This window comes from Strongylocentrotus purpuratus, unplaced genomic scaffold (genome assembly GCF_000002235.5).
Source record: "Strongylocentrotus purpuratus isolate Spur 01 unplaced genomic scaffold, Spur_5.0 spur5_scaffold_2, whole genome shotgun sequence".
Classification (NCBI taxonomy): Eukaryota; Metazoa; Echinodermata; class Echinoidea; order Camarodonta; family Strongylocentrotidae; genus Strongylocentrotus; species Strongylocentrotus purpuratus.
This window is the reverse complement of record NW_022145605.1, coordinates 28,337,695-28,357,701: the sequence shown is the minus strand read 5'-3', so window position 1 is coordinate 28,357,701 and position 20,007 is coordinate 28,337,695. Positions and strand designations below refer to the sequence as shown.

Genomic DNA, 20,007 nt, shown 5'->3' with positions numbered 1-20,007 from the left:
AGTCAGTTTGATACCTCTTATTACTTTCTCTGATTCACTGAGCTCTCTCTCTCTCTCTCTCTCTCTCTCTCTCTCACTCTCCTGCTTTCTCTCCCATCCTCCATATACATGCACATGTATTTCTCTTCCCAAAGCTTCAACTATTCTATCTCTTCTTTTCTTTTCACTTATCTTGTTGTCTCTCTTTTCCGTTTTATATTCTCTCTTTATGCTTGTCTCTCCTCTCTTCTCTTTAAACCTCTTTTCTTCCTTTGAATTGTCTTGTCCTCTCTCTCTCTCTCTCTCTCTCTCTCTCTATCTCTCTATCTTTCTTTGCCTCTCTCTCCCCCTCTCTCCCTCTCTCTCTCTCTCTCTCTCTCTATCTTCCCCTCTCCTTGTCTCACTATACTTTGCCTATATTTTACTCAGACATTGCACAAGAAGTATGACTTACCTAATGTATGAGGTTGCATGAAGCGTACTAGCATGCCTAGGCCTCTCACTGCATTCGACTTGACTTTATCATGATCACCTGCTGCCTGTATCGCTGCTTCAAACAGTTTTTGGAGCAACAAGTCTGAGAATTGGGATACAAAAGCATCATCCTCGGATTCTCTGTGAAAAAATTGAAAGGGACAGACATTTGAGACATTGCACATTTAGAATGAATGAATCAGATTTTCTGTTTAAATTCATTGACCAAATTATCTTTGCCAGTTACATTATATATCATGTAGCAAAAAATATGAACTAATAATTGGACTTTGTATTACCAATTTGAAACTAAAATCTTAAAAGCCTTTTATCATTAAACAGATCAAACCACACTGGTTGTTGCAACCAATAAGTATACCATGCAGTGATCCTTTTTTCTGAAGAAAACAAAAATCATGTTCGGCGTGTTTTAGACATGTCTAAAATATACCACCATTATTTCCCCAAATACACTGCAAAAATCAAAATTTGTAATTAAAAAAACAATGATCAAATAAACACATATATAGGCCTACCATTCTTGAGTAATCACAATTTTTGTTTACTTTTAACCTACATGTCATATATTTCTTCACTTTCAAGTAAAATAATTGAAAACCAAATATTTATTGGAGACACTGAAAAAAACAACTTATTTAAATATACTGTATAGTCAAAATGCCAGCATTCTAAAGGGATCTTTCATGGTGGTCTGTTCTAACCTCATTTATCCAAAAAGATAAGAAAAATTTAAATTTCATCATTGCCACTTTACTATCAAACTTTGTGCCGTCCTTTATACTGCATGTGAACTTTTGTCAAACTGCTCTTAGAAATCCATCAAAACGTCATCAGACACAATACAATTATTCCATTCTGAATTTCCCGGTATCCGGTCACCATGATCCGCCCTATTGGAATGCTAAAGCACGATTCTGATTAAAATGGTGGATATCAACACCACTTCCTGTAATAATACTTTTCCATTGGTCAACTATAATATGGGAGCTAGTTGGTAAATTTCATCCTGAGATTTAAAGGCATATTCTGTAGACTTTCTTGCTCCCAACTTCCCCTCCCCCGCCCCGCCCCGCCCCTCTCTCTCTCCTCTCTCTCTATTCCCATCTCTCTCTATCCCCCTCTCTCTCTCTTGCCTCTCCTCCTCCTCTCTCCTCCTCCTCCTCCCTCCTCTCCCTCTCTCCTCTCTCCTCCTCCTCCTCCCCCTCTCTCCTCTCTCCTCTCTCCCTCTCCCCTCCTCTCTCCTCTCTCCTCTCTCCTCTCTTCCCTCCTCCTCCTCTCCTCCTCCTCCTCCTCCTCCCTCCTCCTCCTCCTCCTCCTCCTCCTCCCTCCTCCTCCTCTCCTCCTCCTCCTCCTCCTCCTCCTCCTCCTCCTCCTCCCTCCTCCTCCTCCTCCTCCTCCTCCTCCTCCTCCTCCTCCTCCTCCTCCTCCTCTCCTCCTCCTCCTCCTCCAGTTTGGGAGTAGTGAATGAGCAATAGGCAATAGGCATCATAGAAATCAAATCAAACTGATTAGTATATAATACTATTATTAACTAATTTCTTTGATGAATGTTTTTAAACATGAACAAAAATTTCAAGATTTCAGAGATAAAAACAACTGCTCCCTCTTTCTCTTTATTATCACTCTTCCCTTAATCGGTGATTGCTCTCTTTTCCATCTACACCAGGGAACTCAAAACTAAGGCCTCATTCATACATTAATCAGTAAACCACCTCAAAAATTGCCCAAGCCAAAAAGTAAATGATTTATAATCATTTTAAACTGAAGTGATAATGATATAAATTGACCTTCTACAACAACAAGCCTTTATAACTTTTTGCAAGGTCTCCTTTTTCTCATTTTCACTTAATTGTCTTGGTTATAGATCATTATTTCTATATTATGCACTATATCCTTGTTATGGAAAGGAAAATGTACAAATGAACCAAAGAACGAAGAAATGAAATGAATGACATATTAAAGCGTAGGACACTTCACATTTCTGTAACTTATAACACATAGAAAGTATGCTTATAGGCCTTTGATCCACACAGCTACTTTTTCTTACCTCCGCTTCCTATTAGTTTACACATACATGTACAGAGGTTTTCTTTTGCCGCGGCAGTTTTCTGAGGCCGCTTTAAAGATAAAGTTGAGTTCTGGTCATGCGATTGCATTGTGAAAGAAATGTTGTGGAATCAATCAGAAAGGTTGATCATCTAGCATATAAGTATTGGTGTGTACTGCAAGGTTCTGGAATCATCAAAATGATAAGAAATTTGGCCCAGTCTTGGTAAATTTACAAGCACTGTACACAGAAAGATGTATATGGGACTTCACGAACATGTGGCATAAAAAGCTGTCCGAATTTTAAGATGTTACATGCCATATTTCGAATACTAAGGTATTTGAAGAGCCATGCTTTTCAGGGAACATTTTTTGTATCTGATGTTCTTCCACACTGGCATAATGCAATGATAACGCTCACAAATTATTTTTCACCTCTTCCCAGAACTCAATCTTCTCTTTAAATCCCAACCACATGTGAACAAGGCCCAAGAGCTTTAAGTGAACAAGCTCTCTGCTATGTCATACGATGTCCCTCCCATCCAGTGGGACACATGCTGAGTGCATCAGACATGAACTAATCTGGTTGTTGGCAGGTCCGTTGAGGGCGGTGGTATTATTAAGTTCCTGAAACGATGCTAAAATGGGGGCCTGGCATTCAATGAACCACTATCGTGTTTCCTCATCTCAGGGCACTGAAGGAGGACTAGACGACCTTTAGTTTTGTTCTTCAGTAATTTTTCAACCTTTTTATTACTATTCTTATGTCATTTCTCATCAGCTTTATGTGAGTGTAATCCCACTTCTTTGTCTTGTCCAAAGAATAAAACATATTGATGCTTTAATAGCTCCTTTTTATCATTTTGCAATTGAACACCTTTTTTCCTTTGATTTTATCAAGTTTATAAAGAAAAAGATTTTTCATGATCACATTTTCAAGTTAACATTTGCAATGCATTCTTCACAAATTTTCAAGCTAAAAGATGTAAATAAGGATTCCCTCATCAAAAAAAAAATATGACTGCTTGACTGCTAAAAAAAGGTGGGCTTGTAAAACCATTGTAAATTCAGTTTAAACTTAAATTTTTGTTCAGTTTGTCAAGATGAGCATAACCAGGCATAACCGCACTCCCTGGGGAGCAATCCAGCCAAGCGTCATTTTTAGTACAAGCGCACACTTGCTCATCTAAACCATTAACTTTCACATCCTACCAGGTACCCATTTAACACCTGGGTGGACAGTGGCAAATGTAGATTAACGTCAAGCCAAAGGACATTAGTGCCGTGGCGGGACTCGAACCCCGTACCTTGTGATCTGCAGTCGGGTGACTTATCCACTACACCACAACACCTCGACTTGGCAACTTTACATTCTCCTATCTCTCATGTACACAGAACTTTACGAATGATACCAATCATAAATAACTTGCGATTAACATCAACTTTGTATAAGACAGGTCCCTGGTCTTCAGTTTTCAAGTATTCTTAGGTTTATATGGAATATATGAGCATTCAAGAGCACACCTTTTCCAGATGGAATTGCTACTATGATATCCTTCAAGCAATGAACTAAAAGAAGAATGTGAAAAGTCACAGATTATTTTCACTTTGTACCAGGACTCCACCTTCTCCTTAATAATGTTCTACACTCAAAATGTCACTTAGAGGTGATTTTTAGCTACAGATCACGAACGAGTCGAGACAGAAATCTAGACCTGACCCAAATAATAGGTGTCTCAGCTTCATTCATTCATTACAAGAAAGCATGACTGAAAACAGACCTTTCTTTCTCTGAGGCCAGTATTGATCTACTGATTCTTTACAGACTCCCTAACGTAACATACGTCTTTCCTTTCAGGGCGGCCAAAGACTTGGTTTCTCCTATTACGTTGCTATCACAGCTGTGTATTGTTTGTACCCTGAAGGAGTTTGGATCTTAATTTATCATACAAGTTCTCTTTTCTGGATATATTGCGTAAAAAGTGGCAGTTCTTGCATGGTTTGTTTGTTTTGCTTTAGGCACCAAAACAGTATCACAGGTTTTAACAGTCAGTCTGATACCCCTTTCAAACTGGCTTCTATCGGAGTCACACCGATGAAAATACCAATTGAATTTTCCTTATGTAAACAAAGGTGAAACCGCCACTTTCTCTGCTGTCCTTTTCATGCTGCGGGTGAAATTCACTCGCTGTGGTGGGCCCTTGCTGGAAGTGAAGAATTATTGCGCAATTATTAAGCCTGTGCCCCATCTAGCTAGCATGCGGCATGTTCAACCATAAGTCAACAAACACAGCTGGTTACGATAAAGCGCGCATTCACAGTGGCTGTTTCATCGGTGTCACACCGATAGAAAGAGAATTTCTCCTGCTCTTGAGCAGGAGAATTTAATCGCCTATTTCTCTTCTTTTAATCGGCTATTCTATCGGCTTTTTCTCCTCTGTTGCTTTCATACTGGCCGTTTCATCGGATGCGTCCGGATGCATCCGATGAAAATCAGGCCAGTTTGAAAGGGGTATGAGCTGCATCTGTGGTCACATATACACTTTACCCATAGCACGTGACACCTGCACAGGATGTCTCCATTTTTTCTTTATCACACCTGCCAAACAGTTCATTTATTTCACAAAATTAACACAAATGTACCAGTATGTATTGCTGAAAAATCCACTACATACATGTAGGATTCTCCAGAAGGGAAAGTTTGATGTAACAGAATGTTTACCTAAAGAGATTTCATGGGAAACAATTAAAATTTAAGGTATTTTATCATTTGTATGTATTGTTGAGGGGGGGGGGGGGGATAAAAACATCAATCTACATTAATTGGCCAAAAAAAAATCAAAACATAAACTTTTGAAATATTAATTTTGCTAGTCATCTTAACATACAAATGCTTACAAAATGTAGTCATTACAAATTGAAATACAAAAAAGGGCAAAAATTATATATTTGTGTACATACTTTTTTTTCCCAACTATATTACAACAGAGATGTACAGTGTATGTGCAATTCCACCACTTTTATTTTTGAATGATCCACATTACATATTCACTTTAAATTACACTATAGATTTCTTTTGGCATTTGTGAGATACTTTATATTCTATTCAATTTACTTTAATGTTTTTTTCAAACACATATAGAACACATATTATATCGACACCCTTTCTCTATTTCTCTTTTTTTCTCTCTCTCTTTCTCTTTTTTTTCTCTCTCTCTCTCTCTCTCTCTCTCTCTCTCTCTCTATATATACAAATATTTCTCCCCCTCCTCCCCCTTTCTCTGTTTCTTTCTCTCTCTCTCTCTCTCTCTCTCTCTTTCTTTCTTTCTTTTTCTTTTTTCTTTCTTTTTTCTTTTTCTTTTTCTTTTTCTTTTTCTCTTTCTCTTTCTCTTTCTCTTTCTCTTTCTCTTTCTCTTCTCTTTCTCTTTCTCTCTATTTAATGCCAATCTATTCATAGAGTATCCAAAATATCAACAACAACATCCATGTAATCCATTAGCATGCTCTAAAAGAAAACTTCCTATCCTACAAGCATGTTCATATGATTTCGAAAATTAGCACTCATCACACATTGTTATGTATTGCCGCATCTGCGCATGCGCACATTCAGACAGTAACTTGATTAAACTACTTGAACACACACTCTGATTCTCTGTCTCGTTTCATCTCCGTCTTGGTCTACTATTAGTAAGATGTTATACATGTACTGAAGAGTAGGCAGTCTCAATAACTAGTTCATATACTACACACATATAGTTTGCACATTATCTTCATGATCAATAAAATTCCTAATCCAATCGTACCTTTTCACACCTCCAATTTACGATTCTTTCTTCTTTTTACAGTCTTCTTTTAACAATGATTGAAATGTTGCTTTTATTTATTTGAACTTAACTGTAATCCATCACATCTAACATAATTCATACCGATAAAATATGGAAATATAATGAAGAATATACAATAATAAACTGATAAAATATGGAAATATAACGAAAAATATACTAGAGTAGTACTTACAGGTTAATAAGCAGAGCATCACTGAGATTGCCAAGAGACCATGTAGCTCTCATTCTCACATTAACAGATGAGTCTTGAAGAGAACTCAAGATGGCATTAGCAGTGTCAGCTACAAACAATACATCCTGAAAGAAAACAGACAAAAATGAATTTTAAAATATTGCAAATTGCAAATTGCATTAAAATGACTTGGTCACATTGCCTCAGAGTTTGAAACAAAATCCTGGATTTATTTCAAGCTGCAATCAGAATTATAAACCGTTAGGTCAGTCGGAATCCCATGACTTTTACATGCCGATCCCCTGTCTGATTATCAAGATATTCATGAATGGAAACCGAAATTTCATTTTTCGTTTTCCTTACACTTTTTATAACACTACAGTCTATTGGGAAAAATGAGTATGGTAAAAACCGGTCACTCAAAGATTTTTGCTTTTTTGAGGCAATTCATGATCATTTTGAAGCGCAATTGAAGGCCATGCATCTCAGATTTAAAAATTTTAAACGATGCCTTTAAGTAAATTTTGAGTTCATTTCATCATCAAGTGACATATATATCAAGAATAAAAATGGGTCTTTGGGTGAAGATTGGGGGGATTTGATGCCCCTGTTCATTAATGCCATGATACCAGCCATTATTATGGGTGCTATGACAATATTAAAGCCACTTTGGACATACATGTACATGTAGCACTTGTACTTAAATGACCCCCAAATATCCACAGATCTTTAACACATGGAGACTTCCCACTATGCGCATTTTAGAATAATCAATGTCAAAGTGATGGAGGTACTACATGAATACCGTTTGTTTGCACTCTGGAAAAGAAAACTTCCACCTGTGTATCATACAATGTATGGCCGGTGCACAAATGAATAATAGGGACTTTTAGATTTGCACGACGCCATTGTGAATTGCTATGGTCGACGTCCTTTTAATGCACTGCCTTGAATGGACGTCACACGTATCAGTCCACACGAATCTAAAAGTCCCTAATGATTATATAACTGTCACAAACACATATCCAGCAGTTGTCTTAATGGGTTTAATAGTTTTGTACTAATGACCTTTTCAGATAGTATCACCGAAGTGGCCGATTGATAAGCACATGATTTTTGTGATGAAGACTTGTGCATGGGTGGCTTAAAATTTAGTCTCCTTGTAAGATGAGAAAGTCAAATGTTGAATGGTCACTCATAGTTTTACACCCAAGTAAACATGATCGAACATGAACTGTCCATTTTGGTTGGACGAACATTGCATGGCTGGAGAAGTACAAAGTGAGTGGTAAAGATAGTCTTTGTGAGATGATGCATAACAAGCTACTTTGGAGAAACTATCGATAAGACTGTAAAACACATCAAGAAAACTGCTACCAACCTGTACATACTGTTCATGACAGTTATGTACCGTAAATCTCTGTGTATAAGGCGTACTTTTTTCCGTCGGCAAAAATCAAAAGTCGCCTTATACACAGGTACAGGATATTTTGAGTCCTCAAAATGCTACCTTTTAGTGGTTTTTTGAAAATCTCTGTGTCTCAACATGAAATATATAATGCAAATACAGAATAGGATCTACTATTTGAAGTTAAACTACGTTCCTAATTTGAAGGGAAGAGATTTTTTTTCTTTTCAGTCTCGATCAATTATGCCCCTTCACAAAGCACTTTGCCAGCCGAAGCTCTCCCGTGTCTTCAGCTCACTCACCTGTATCATGCAGCTCACTTACAAGGGGGATAACGAATCACCGTTCGAAAACTAGCCTGTCCAAATTTCTGTTTGGACTCAGAGGGAAATTTTTCTGTCATCTTTAGTTTTAAAAACAACATTGTTACTAGGTCTAACTTAGTTCACATGCACTTCAACTGTTCCTCGTAATAAATAGAAAGTATTTTCGAACACTGAAATAAGAGCTGATATGATCTGGTTAACAAAAAGCCCAAGAAGCCCAAAAAGCCACAACAAAAGCCAATTTTTTGTTGTTGGCTTTTTTGTGTGGCTTTTGTTATCCAAATCAGATCGCGTCTTATTTCAGTGTTCGAAAATACTTTCATTTTATTACGAGGCACAGTTAAAGTGATTGTGAGCTAAGTTAGACCTAGTAATAATGTTGTTTTAAAACTAAAGATTACAGATTTTTTTATTTTTTTATTTTTTGTCTTCAAAATAGATGTGCGCCTTATACACAGAGATTTACGGTAGACATTATTCATTTATGCACTGACGTGGCTTATTGGCCATGTTGTACATGTATGTATAACCTACCTGTCTAAGGCATGGGTAGAGTACAAAGACCCCTAGAGCCCTGACGGACGCTGCTTTCACTCGATAATCCTCCTCACAGTTGAGACCTAGTAACAGGGTGATGCACAGAGCAGAGCTCTCTCCTTCCCTGTAAATCAAATATAGAAATACATTTGTGCTTAGAGACTTAATTGTAATTGTAATTTGCGCTATATAAAAACTAAGTATTATTATATACCTCACTTAAGAAATCCAGCCATCTGATTGGTCGAAATTACATTCATAAACTTTAACTATTTCTGTAAAATTCCCAGTAACCATGGTTAAAACAGTTCTAAAATCCCAGTAACCATGGTTACCGGGAAAATAGTTCAGTCTCCATGGTTACCCCATAGGTTTACATGTTAAAAAATGGTCTGAGCGATCGAGGATATCGTACGTGTGCGAAGAATTGGTCGGTAATTTCAATACAATTGAATCTCGATCGATTTTACCAACAATTTTATCTTGCATTGTTGACATGAAGACGAAAATCAACTTCCAAAAACAAAAAAACAACATCTGCCGATAGGTCCTTAATATATTGTTGATAGACATCAGTGTCAATCCTATCTAAACTAACACAAATAAATAGTATGTATCAAAAAGAAATCTCACTAATTTCAATGAAAGCAGAAAAAGAGAGAAATTGGTCTTTACAAGTTCTAGAAAAATCAGAAAAGTTGTGATTTACAGCTATTCTCTGTTCGCTTTGTACTAAACATTTTGTTAAACATCACCAAGCAATATTCAATGTCATAGCTGTGGCCGAAATCTGAAATTGTAATCATGTTCCATATAGGTCCTCCTGTGTGTGAAACAAATACACTATCAAAAGAAAATATCAATTTTGGGCACATTTCCCATACAAAACAAATGGACAGGTGATCACATTTAGGATTTCTGATCTATAGGGGGCTTGAAAGCTTTACAATTGCATTAATTTCTTATTTAGTACAAATATTTTGAATAGTTTGAATATTACGGTACTACCAGAATCAGGTGGTGGTTTCCCATGCCCGAATAGGTTATTGGTGAGGGGGGGGGGGGGGGGGGGGGGGCTACAGCTCCCTCAGCCCCCTGTCCTGTAGGCTTATGAAATAAATTGCAACATTGTCCGTAAACAACCCGAAACTGTGATAAATCAAACAACATCTTTAATAGCTCTCTTGACCAGATGATGGTTGGTGCCATAAAAGAAAAGGTCTATTAGATTGAATGTCTTCTTTACTTTTCTCCTTTCCGGATGTGTTTAGCATGTATAGCGCCATCTCCAACATTCCAATACCGTAATTAACGGTGAATAAACCGCCCTCGTGTATTAAACGCACCCGTCTTTTTCGCCCTTAAAAAACAAAAAAATTGCCGAATCTGTCAGCAGCAAGCCAGGTCCGTGTTAAAAAAACCCACGCGGGAAGGCCTTTCATTTAACTGCGAGGTGCAGCTGAGTGTGTTAGATCATTAATGTAAATTAAAAAACAGCAGAGGACCTAAGATAGAACCTTGTGGTATGCTGTATAATAGAAGAAAAATTGGAGGAATTATTATTATAAACTACATATTGAGATCTATCAGAAAGATTACTTTCAAACCAAGATAACAGACAAATTTGAGTGTTGTTCTAGTTTCCGAGTGGTGAGTCAACACACCCATTACTGAGCTGGGAGACATTGCCAGTTGGAGGGTCATAAATTGAAACTTAGAAGAAAAAAAAACTTTTTTTTTTGGCATATAAAAGTATTAATGACTGCTTTAATATTCGAGAAACACGCCTCGGGCAATAGCACAATTCTAACCTTCCCTTGAGCGTATAAAAACAACTATTTCTCTCAAAGCAGTCATTAATACTATATTAACACCTAGACCGATACATAGTGATGGAAAAAGAGGTGAGTGAATTGAAATGTCTCTGTCATTTCCGAAAGAAATTTGGTAACATTTTTCAATATTTTTGTTTTACATTGACGTATATATATATATATATATATATATATATATATATATATATACAGTATATACTATATTAGGCAGGCTCCCAGACACCTTGGAGGCTTTGTTTGTATCTGGTTTATAAAAGCATAATTTTCCTTAAATGAAATAATTAGAATTGCAAATCCTAGATTCTAGCTAGATCTAGTTAACTTGATTTAATTGTTAGAACTTTAATCCTAACAAAATCCTAGGGAATTTAAGAGACTAGTGGGGCGTTGCAAGAAAGTTGGGTTGCACTCGATTGCAAATATCAATTGCAAGAAAATTGCAATTGATTGCAACGCCTCATAAGAGTTGAGGTTCTGAATCCCAGCCCAGCCTAGCCTTTGGACAAGGCCTCGCGCGCTGCTTGTCTGCCGAGCAGGGTCTGAAAATAGACTAACGCAGTGTGGCTTTACAGCAGTGATCGCTGGACCGAGCCGCTTCAGCGGCTTGGCCTTTGCTAAATTGCGGAGCTCATATTATGTGCATATGCATGAGGGTCTTACATATACAGCAGCTAGTGATGATCGTGGCCAATCCTAATTGTTTTAACCGCGCGGTGTTTAAAATGGCTTCGTCCATGAAATTGTGGGGGAATCGGTATTCAAATGTACTAAAAAAATAAAATAATATCTAGTTCAATTTCGAATAAAATATGAATTTATCAAAAACAATATTCTACTTATTGACTAGGGTATTTATTATTTTGCTACTTTAGTAGATTTATAGTAAAATTTTGTTCCCTTGTTTTTCATTTTAACCTACGCATAGACTCTAGTGGTTCGCATGATCAGCTGGTCGGAATTGTTATTGCACAACACTCGAATATCTGTGTACGTGTGAAAACGATGCGTTCATGGAGCTTTGAATTTGCAGGGCTAGCTGAGCTAGCTGCATGCAAGTGAATTAAAATAATGAAAAGGACATCAAATTCTGGTAATTCTGCTTAGGTCTATAATGTAATAGATGTGCAAAAAAGGGTAGATATCTTCTTGCAGTACATTCTGCATGGTTCCTGTGCAAGAGTTTTCCTAGCTATTTCTTATACTGAAGATATCATTTTATTGTGTGTGACAAGTTTGGTTCACATTCTTTCATTAGAAATAAGAGGTGAAACGATAACTTCAATGGACAGTGCAGTGCGGTGTGAGTAGTACCTCCCGGCCCCCGAACTCTGGGCAGCTTCGGGAGTAGACGCCGATGGGATGGTGTGCTGGCAGCGACTGTGGTCGTCCGCACAAAGAAGTCCTTGCACAGTGAAATGGCTTGAAAAATCGCAGATTTGCCATAACCCGTTGGAAGATTAACAAATACATCTTCCCCTTTCACTGCTGATTTTATAGCTTTTGATTATAACTCCTTAAAAGATGATAATTTCAACCTTTCGACCGCATATTCAAGGCTCTTTGATAAGAGATCTCCTTCGTCGCTCGCCATGTTCTGTAACCGCTCAAAAATGTATTTATGATTATACATCTTGATAATGAATATGCATGAAGTTTTCTCAAATCGTCTACTCTGATTGGTGCGTCGGATTGGAAGGGGCGGTTCGGCCGGCTTTCTGGGTAAGATGCTTTGCATCTAATTATCTACCGCCGTGGTAGCCGAAATATAATACAAAACAAAAGAAATAAACTACAACAACCACTCAGGTTAGTAAAGGCCGAGATGCTGACGCACCTCGTCCCACAGATCACAGTCGTCGCGCGATTAGTCTATGTATTCAGGCGCGTTTAGGGAAATACAGCACGAGTGCCTTGACTAAAGGCTAAGCCCAGCCCTAATGCCATTTAGAAGATTTGTACTGCGTGTGTGTGGGGGGGGGGGGGGCAGCGTGGAAGCAGGGCGTACGTGTGCTCCATTGTCTCCATACAGACGATTGTCAAACTGAAAACGAGGTTTCAATGGGCGATCACAATCTGGTTATCGCTCAAAGGTTGCTGGGAATTTCCAGTCACTAAAAATAGACAGATAGACTGAATACATAAATGCATACAGTTCCACCTATGAAGAGCGGACCATTACATTGTAAAGGCAAAGACTATACAAAATACTGATTTCATTTCATATAACACGTAGACCAATACGTAGTGACGGAAAAAGAGGTGAGTGAATTGAAATGTCCATGTCATTTCCAAAAGAAATACAGTGACATATTTCTATGTTTTCATTCAATATGGTTGTATTTAGATTTATTAGGCTGACTCCCAAAGGCTTTGTTTGTATCTGCTTTATCAAATCATCTTTTTCCTTATAGACTGAAATTGTTAAGACTGGGTCTAGAAATGTCTTTGAGATGATACATGAAGAGTGATTGAGCTTAGGCCAAGAATTAAACCAAGTATACCTTGTTTGTGTGCCCTATGGAAAATAATGATTTTGGTATGTTGCAGTGATTTAAATTTTTCATGAATTATTATTCTTATTTGTGATGTAGATATGAATGCACATGGTAAATATTATAGTATTAAAGATAAACTCCAGTACTAGTAAAAAAAAAAAAAAAAATTCTCACAGAATCAAACGAAACTTACACTGAATGTTCAAGATTACAAATAAATGACATGTGCCAAACAATTTGGGAAGAAAATGTATACTGGCTGAGTAATGAGCATAGAAAGACAAGGAAATCAAGGTAGTACTAGCCCCGACACCATGTGTGTTGTCCCATATATAGCTTTCTATGTGAGTGCTTGTTACTTTACCAAGACTCGGTCAAATTTATTATGATTTTGATGACTCCAGAACCTTGCAGTGCACACCAATATTTACATGCTACATGATCAACTGTTTCTGATCCTTTCCACACCTTTTCTTTCACAATGAAATCGCATTACCAGTACTAAAGTTTATCTTTAATGACTGCTTTGAGAGAAATAGTTGTTTTTATACGCTCAAGGGAAGGTTAGAATTGTGCTATTGCCCGTGGCGTGCCGAGGGCAATAGCCCAATTGTAACCTTCCCGAGAGCGTATAAAAACAACTATTTCTCAAATATTAAAGCAGTCATTAATACGTTTATATGCCAAAAAAAAAAAGAGTCAACTTATGACACCACCTTGGCCTTTCTCTAGTTTATCTGCACGGTTGTTTTTTATGACTAGATCTAGATTCTAGTCTAAGCAAGATATTTTTACAATTTTGGGGGTGGGCCGGCCCTGTGGGGAATATGGAGAAAAACCTGCGCTTTCATATGACACCTCACTTATTGAGTATCACCTACAGGATCACGAGCAATATTAGTTTGAATCTCTGGTAATTAAAACATCGACCAATTTAGCAGGAGTGCGCAATTCCGCGCAATGGCCAATGCATAGGGATGTGTGCAATCTCTACGGTAAGGATTTTAGCACTACTAGACCTACTAGAATCTAGTCCTACTAGACTCTAGATCTATTTTGAAAAAAAATTATGGAGAGTTTCACGTATCCTTTTTGGTGTTCTTGCTGTTAGCAAGTCTTGCATTTAATCATCATCAAGAAGTTGAAATCTTGGGAGAGTTTCTTTAGCCATTTTTGCCTTGTTTGATCGAGACTGAAATTACCGACCAATTCTTCGCACACGTACGGTATCCTCGATCGCTCAAACCAGTTTTTAACATGTGAACCTATGGGTATTTTACCAATACTGAACTATTTTGCCGGTAACCATGGTAACTGGAATTTTACCGGGAATTTTACAGGAATAGTTAAAGTTTATGACTGCAATTTCGACCAATCAGATGGCTGGATTTCTTAAGTGAGGTATATAATTGAGGGTATTATGTGATTTTTTTTTGATTTTTTTTTTTTAATTATTAAAAATAGTATATTCCAGTGTGCATTCATGTAAGTACATGTACACTGTATATAGCACTGCTTTTGGTACTTCAGAGGTTTAATAATTAAGAAGAAATTTTGCCTAAGTTGTTCAAAGCCTAAACTTCATGTTAAGGATAAGGTCTGTCATCTGTATCATATCTGAAGGTAGATAACGGCTCATATTTGTTTTTGTTCAAAGGTCACAAGTTTCTAATACTTGGTTATAGATTAAGAAATAATGTAATGATTATTTTTCCAATGCCAAAATGCTAAAATGTGAATGGTAAACTTCATTTTTGAGACTTTTGTTTAAAATGTTTGTTTTGTTTTACACGGTTTACCGTTAACCATTGGCTTCAAGTGGGTGGAATGTACTATAACTTGTATACGTCAGATTTTCACAAAATTTCTACTAGCATGACTAGTTGCGATAGATGTAGATGTGTTGTGGTCTATTCTAGTGGATAGATTGCGTGATTGTGAATCACATGGTTCGCGGTTCGAGTCCCACCACGGCACTAATGTCCTTTGGCAAAACAGTACTCTACATTGCTCACTCTCCACCCATCCCATGTGTATAGTGAATGGGTAATGAGCGCATTATAATGGTAGGTTGGAAAAGCTGGGGTAGTAATAAGATTGCAGGGCCCTCGGGAAGAACAGTATGTGTACCGATGAGGATCTGGGTAAACAAGGCATCATTATCATTATAATGATTATTGTTATTATTATTGATATTATTATCATCATTATCATTATTATTATTTTCATCATTACTTTTATTATTGTTATTATTATTTTTATCATTATTATTATTATCATCATCGTCTTTCCCTATAAATAATGTTCATTGACTAAAGAGCGACAAACAAAACAGTTTTTTTTAATACTTTTTTTCATTACTACATTCAGTTTTTTGAATAACATTAAATATTTTTTATCAAGATAAAAAAACGAAATTTGATATTTTGTACGCATTATATTCTGTAGTGAAAAGGGGTGACGAAAATGATAAACACTCCTCTTTAATACGTTAAGATGAATCGAAGCTATGCTAATCATTATGTTTATTTTCTTTTCTTTTATCTTGTATTCCTGTAGAATTCGTATCATGGCTGAAGCATTAAAGAATGTCATTGCTCAGAGTCTGGAGTGTCCTGTATGTCTGAATACCTTCACCGATCCCAAGATCCTGTCTTGTTCTCACACCTACTGCAAGGCCTGTCTGGACAACCTCTTGGAATGCCATGGTAACAACCAGATGCTCCAATGCCCTGTCTGCAGAGCTGAAACTAAGGTCCCAAACCAAGATGTCAGCAAGTTACCAGCAAATCTAGCTTTGAAGCCTCTCATAGAGGACGTGAAGAATCAATATCAGTTTTGCACAAATTGTAAATCCGAGGACAAGCCCCGAGCTGTTGTCTACTGTCAAGACTGTGGCAAATATCTCTGTATTCCTTGCCACAATGCACATTCTTTGTGGCAAAACTTCATAAGTCATGAGGTCCTAGCAATGAGTGAGATCGTATCAGGGAAGGTGTCAGTACGAAGATACCGTAAATGTAGGAAACACCCTAAAGAGGATGAGGAGTGCTTCTGTTCCAATTGCAGGAGATTTGCCTGCTTCAGGTGTGTTAACATGGAGCATACAAATGAAGGACATCGGGTCATCGAGGCAGCTGTTTATGAAAGCAACCATGTGAAGAGTATCAAGGACCTAAAATCAAAGGCGGACAAGAAACGCTCTTGCTTTCAGAAATACATTGATTTCATTGATGAACAGAAGGAGCGTGTGAGCAATGTTCAGAAGCAGTGTACAGATGATATCAACAAAGCATATGAAGAATCAGTCCGGCAATTGACTGAGAAGAAAGAACTCCTCATTGTTGAGGTCAAGGATAGGACTGAAGGAGTAGAGAAAGAACTGGACGAAATGAAGAAATCGGCTCAGGAGCACATCACTCACTTGACCACCATAGCTGACATGGTAACCAATCGGACAAACATACCGTCAGATATGGATGCTTTGGCTGCACACGACACTGTATGTCAAGACTTACAAGAGGCTTTCAAACAAGAAGATCCTGACTATAAGCAGCCGAGGCAATTGAGCAAGAAAGGAAAAAGTGTCAATTTTAAGAGAAACGTTGGAATGGATGAGCTAGGTCTTGGTAAGATTGTAAATGCAGTTGCAACAAAGAACATTGCTTTGCCTACTAAGAATAGCATGCATGCCATGGTTAGTACACCAGATGGTAGGATGGCAGTAGGATGTATTACAGGGGGTGTGGAGATCTTCTCTGCTGATGGTCAGCACCAGCAGACAGTTCTCAAGGATGTTAAGATTCATGGACTAGGGTTCCTCTCTGATGGTCGGTATGTTATACTTGATCGTTCAAACAATATCACACTGTACACACTAGAGTACACAAAGTTGAATGTAATGCTTGGGAATCTGAGTCGCTGTGAAGAAAGATTGACTAACCTCACTTTAGACAGTGATGATCAGATCTATATTAACTACTGGATAGCTGAAAAGATCAAGGTGTTCTCACCAGCAGGTGGTAAGGCGATCAGAGAGATACTATGTGATGGTTATGAACCTGAGCAGATTACTAGTTATAATGATTACCTGATCATCACATCTGCCGACACGATACGATTGATTGACAAACAAGGTGTTGTAAAATACAAATTAACAAAATTAGGTGATGATCTATATCCTGCGGTGTCTCAGAGGAATACAATCCTGATAGCCACCGTGAAGCACCATGTAGGTTTGGTCAGCATTGATGAGTACACTAACGAGCTGAAGCATGTCAAGAACCTCGTCATTGATTACAAGATTGAGAAGCCTGAGAGATGGTGGTACTATCTCCAGCAGTACCGATCAGGAGAGATCGCTTTCTGTACTTCTGATAGACTCTACATATTCGACTGAAAATAATGGATGACTCCCTATTTCTTACATTTATCAGTAAGTCAACATGCCACGGTGAGGGCTCTTGTCCTTTCCAGACTAGACTACTGCAACAGTCTCTTCTTAGCCAGAGGGACCTTGATCGCCTTCAGAGACTCCAAAACTCAGCGGCAAGGCTTGTCTTTTCTGCTCCTCTTCGGACTTACTAACAACCTTTTTCGACTTGAACTTCATTGGCTGCCTGTACAACAGAGAATAGCTTTTAAAAACCTACAACTGGTCTTCAAGTCTCTCAACCACCGATGTCCCCAGAACATAGCTGCCTGCCTGGTTTGTAGTCCTCGAGTCAGAAATATCCGCTCATCATCATCCATCTGGCTCACTCAGAGTCTCTCTAAGAAACATGCTGGTGAATTGTCTTTTCCATCGGTTGCTGCAAAAATTTGGAACCAGCTACCTACTGCTGTGCAGAAGGCCTCATCAGTTGACCACTTCAAGAAATTACTAAAGTCACATCTATTCTGCTAGAAATTACTTTATTATCAGCCTACATGTACATGTACTTTAATAACTGATCTCTGAGAAGGGACCAACTTTTGTTTAGAAGTGGCCCAAACATTGTGGAGCGGTGTGTGCAGCCCTTTTTAACCGCAAAGAAAAGGCGCTATATCAAATATCGTTTGATTGATTACACTGTATGACACCACTGTAGGAAGACAAGGGAAGGGGGTGATGTGTGCGACTAGACCTCTTTTATCTGGTCAAAACAGGCACTCTGAACAACTTAGAATAACATAATATTTCGTTGAAAATGAACCCATCCCGCCCCCTTTTTCAAAAGCTTCTAACGGGCCTGTTGTTTCTATGACTTCATAAATTAACAATATAACATCCAGTGGAATCAGTTATATTTTGAACTAGATGAAATGGAGTTCTGGTGAATGTTTTAGAAATAACATTCCTAGATCATGTAGATCAATTTGAATGATTGAACCTTTCTAAAAATTGAAAAAGTAACTTTTCTTGTAATATACTTCTGATGTGTTTATCTTTCAAGATATTATTTGTATATTACTGTTTAATACACTGAATATTTTTTCTTTATTTTATCCAATGCATATCAGATAGCTGTCCAATTAATCAACTAGATTTTTTAAAACCCAGAATCATAAGAGGATTTGCCACTTTTTCGTAATAATTTCTACTTCTTACAACTTCTCTAGTTGTGTACTAAAGAGTTCAAGAGTTTTAAAAGAAAACATATTGATTGTATAATATATGTTGTAAAATTATTGCAAAAGCAAATAAGGATTTATGTTTGACTGTGATATCTTGTTTTTTGTTTTCCATGTTTTCTTTCAGTCTGGCAAAGTACATGGGAGAAGTGGCATGGAACTTGCTGGAAATTAAAATACCCAATTTATTTATTAACTTTTTGGAGATATTTCCTTTTGACTGTGTTTCCATCTAGAGCAAATGTTCTTTATAAGTTTTTGGAAAAGTCTGAAAAGTTGTGATTTTACATTACTCTTTGTTCACCATGTACTAAAGATTTCATTAAACGCCCCCCCCCCCCCCCCCCCCCCCCCCCCCCCCCCCCTAGCCATTTTCTTTGTCAAAATTGTATGTGGCCGAAATATTAAATTGTTAACATGTTCTTATGTGGGCTCCTGTGTGTACAACAAATACACTACCATCAAAATTGTTTGGACATTTTCCATACACATGTACAAAACAAATTAGGTGATCGCATTTAGGTGTGCCGATCTATAAGGGGCTTAAAAACGTTAGAATTGCATTCATTCTTATCTTTTGCATGAAATCTTTCGTCTACAACTGATTGTCAACGAAGCAGAGTTAATCTTTTGTTAATTCCGTTTGTTGCTACGGCAGGCAGCCAGTAAAAACGAATTTGTTTGATAAAATTATGGCAATGCAGGCACTACCAAACAGAACTTTGTTCATCCTAGCTCATTTTTCCTGACTGAGGTGTCATATAAAAGGGCAGAAACTCAACTTTCCAGAAATGTGATTTTCTCTTTGAAATTCAGATACCGTCCGCCAAATGACTTTTTGGTTTCCTCTCTTCAAATTCACTTTAATCACTCATGCGTGAAATATGCATTATATGAGTGGTATCAAATGAAAGAGGATGATCTAAGCTTTCCAAATATGTGTCATTTATTAATTACAACTGTGATTAAGTTATAATAAAACATTGATAATTCTCGGTTTCGTTTTTTCTGGGACGCACTATATATAGTACTGTTTACACAGCTCGGTCATACCCAAGCTATCATGTAATTATTGCAGTACGTTTCAAACTTCCTTACTCTAAGTTTATTTTCTCTTTTGTCGTCTATTAATCTCTGCTGTTCTGATATTTATAGTGTATCATTCTATAGGACGTACCCAAAACAAGGCTACCCGAAACAGAATATGCTCCATAAATCATTATCATCAATGCTCACTTTTAATGCAGCTGTACATG

The 20,007-nt window shown here is 37.5% G+C and overlaps 2 protein-coding genes across 2 annotated transcripts in view; one reads left to right on the top strand and one right to left on the bottom strand.

Moving 5' to 3' along the window:
* LOC115918800 (HEAT repeat-containing protein 6-like) overlaps positions 1 to 12,234 on the bottom strand; it is a 48,675-nt gene extending 36,441 nt beyond the window's left edge. The window contains exons 1-4 of the mRNA XM_030991188.1: positions 12,179 to 12,234; positions 8,806 to 8,932; positions 6,538 to 6,662; positions 434 to 594 (exon numbers count right to left, since the gene is read on the bottom strand). Coding sequence (XP_030847048.1) covers positions 434 to 594; positions 6,538 to 6,662; positions 8,806 to 8,932; positions 12,179 to 12,234 — 469 coding nt within the window. The remainder of the gene's footprint in view (positions 1 to 433; positions 595 to 6,537; positions 6,663 to 8,805; positions 8,933 to 12,178) is intronic.
* Positions 12,235 to 15,707: 3,473 nt separating this feature from the next.
* LOC115926461 (tripartite motif-containing protein 2-like) lies at positions 15,708 to 18,069 on the top strand. The gene has a single exon (XM_030991187.1). It carries the CDS (start codon positions 15,708 to 15,710, stop codon positions 17,535 to 17,537), a length of 1,830 nt encoding a protein of 609 aa, XP_030847047.1. The 3' UTR covers positions 17,538 to 18,069.
* The last annotated feature ends 1,938 nt before the right edge of the window (positions 18,070 to 20,007 follow it).